The sequence below is a fragment of the Sinocyclocheilus anshuiensis genome, unplaced genomic scaffold (assembly GCF_001515605.1).
Source record: "Sinocyclocheilus anshuiensis isolate Anshui unplaced genomic scaffold, SAMN03320099.WGS_v1.1 scaffold1036, whole genome shotgun sequence".
NCBI classification, from domain to species: domain Eukaryota; kingdom Metazoa; phylum Chordata; class Actinopteri; order Cypriniformes; family Cyprinidae; genus Sinocyclocheilus; species Sinocyclocheilus anshuiensis.
In genome coordinates this window covers 1,131,299-1,132,470 of record NW_015550226.1, presented here as the reverse complement: position 1 = coordinate 1,132,470, position 1,172 = coordinate 1,131,299, and the positions used below count along the sequence as shown (strand labels likewise).

The window sequence follows — 1,172 nt, the reverse complement described above, 5'->3', positions numbered from 1 at the left end:
ATATATATATGTAGGCATAAATTATATTTTTTCTACAAACATATCTAGTCCTGGCTGAGATTTCTAAATTGCCTAAAATGTACAGGTTTTGGCTTTGATTTCCATTTGACATGCTCTCTATAGCCCTCATACGTACTTGCACACCATGATTGAGCAACTATGTACAATACCTGCATGATATTGCTCAAATAGCTTTTCAGTCTTTACATTCAGCAAGTATGAAAACAATAAGAAAACATAGCCAAAACCCAGACAATTTAGGTAGTTTATAAATCCCGGCTGAAATATGTCCTGGCCAGATTCTGCATCCAGTTAGATTGCTTGCTCAACATTTAAATTATCTGTTGAGACCCTCCACCTCCCCCAGCACCGCTTGTCTATATCTGCTAAGGGATTTATGTATGCCTATTCAAGCCGCAGGATGTCTTACATGCTCAATGCAGAGTGTATGTGTATTTATTGCAGTTGCAGCCGTGGCGTGTGTAGCAGATCTACTCAGCTAAGACCAAATAACATTAAAATTGTCATATTCATTAACATGCTATGTTCTTACCTTGTCACTCAGGGTTGGATCATTGAGAGAGTAAAGCTTGTTGGTGATGTCTTTGCCAATGAGGTACCTGAACACCTCGTTCAGAAAAGACTCGGACTCCAGGAAGTAAGTCAGACGCTCTCTAGACCAGCATAGGAGCTTGCAGTTTTCCTCAGCAGTGATTGTCACCTGTATATCCATGTGCATGTGACAGATAAATATAAATGCTGTATATTAGTCTACTCTTCCACAAAATGACCAGAAGTTGACATTGTCTTTCTTGAGATGGCTCCCCTCATACGAATCAAACAAACATACAACTGTTAAAGCACTATTTTCACCACATACAGCAATCTGGAGGATTGTCCTATCTTGTCCTATAATCCAGAGTTAAAGTTTGATTTGTCAAATGAACAGCAGCACAGAAAGCTGACACTTTTTGACAAAGTAAAATATTATTATTATTATTATTATTATTATTATTATTATTATTATTATTATTATTATTATTATTATTATTATTATTATTATTATTATTATTATTATTATTATTATTATTATTATTATTATTATTATTATTATTATTATTATTATTATTATTATTATTATTATTATTATTATTATTATTATTATTATTATT

General features: G+C 32.7%; 1 protein-coding gene across 2 annotated transcripts in view; it reads right to left on the bottom strand.

Annotated features, from left to right (window-relative positions):
• LOC107661028 (blood vessel epicardial substance-like) overlaps nucleotides 1-1,172 on the bottom strand; it is an 18,332-nt gene that overhangs the window by 8,044 nt on the left and 9,116 nt on the right. For both annotated transcript variants that reach the window (XM_016450475.1, XM_016450476.1), the window contains exon 6: nucleotides 554-721. In XM_016450475.1, the coding sequence (XP_016305961.1) occupies nucleotides 554-721 (168 nt within the window). The remainder of the gene's footprint in view (nucleotides 1-553; nucleotides 722-1,172) is intronic.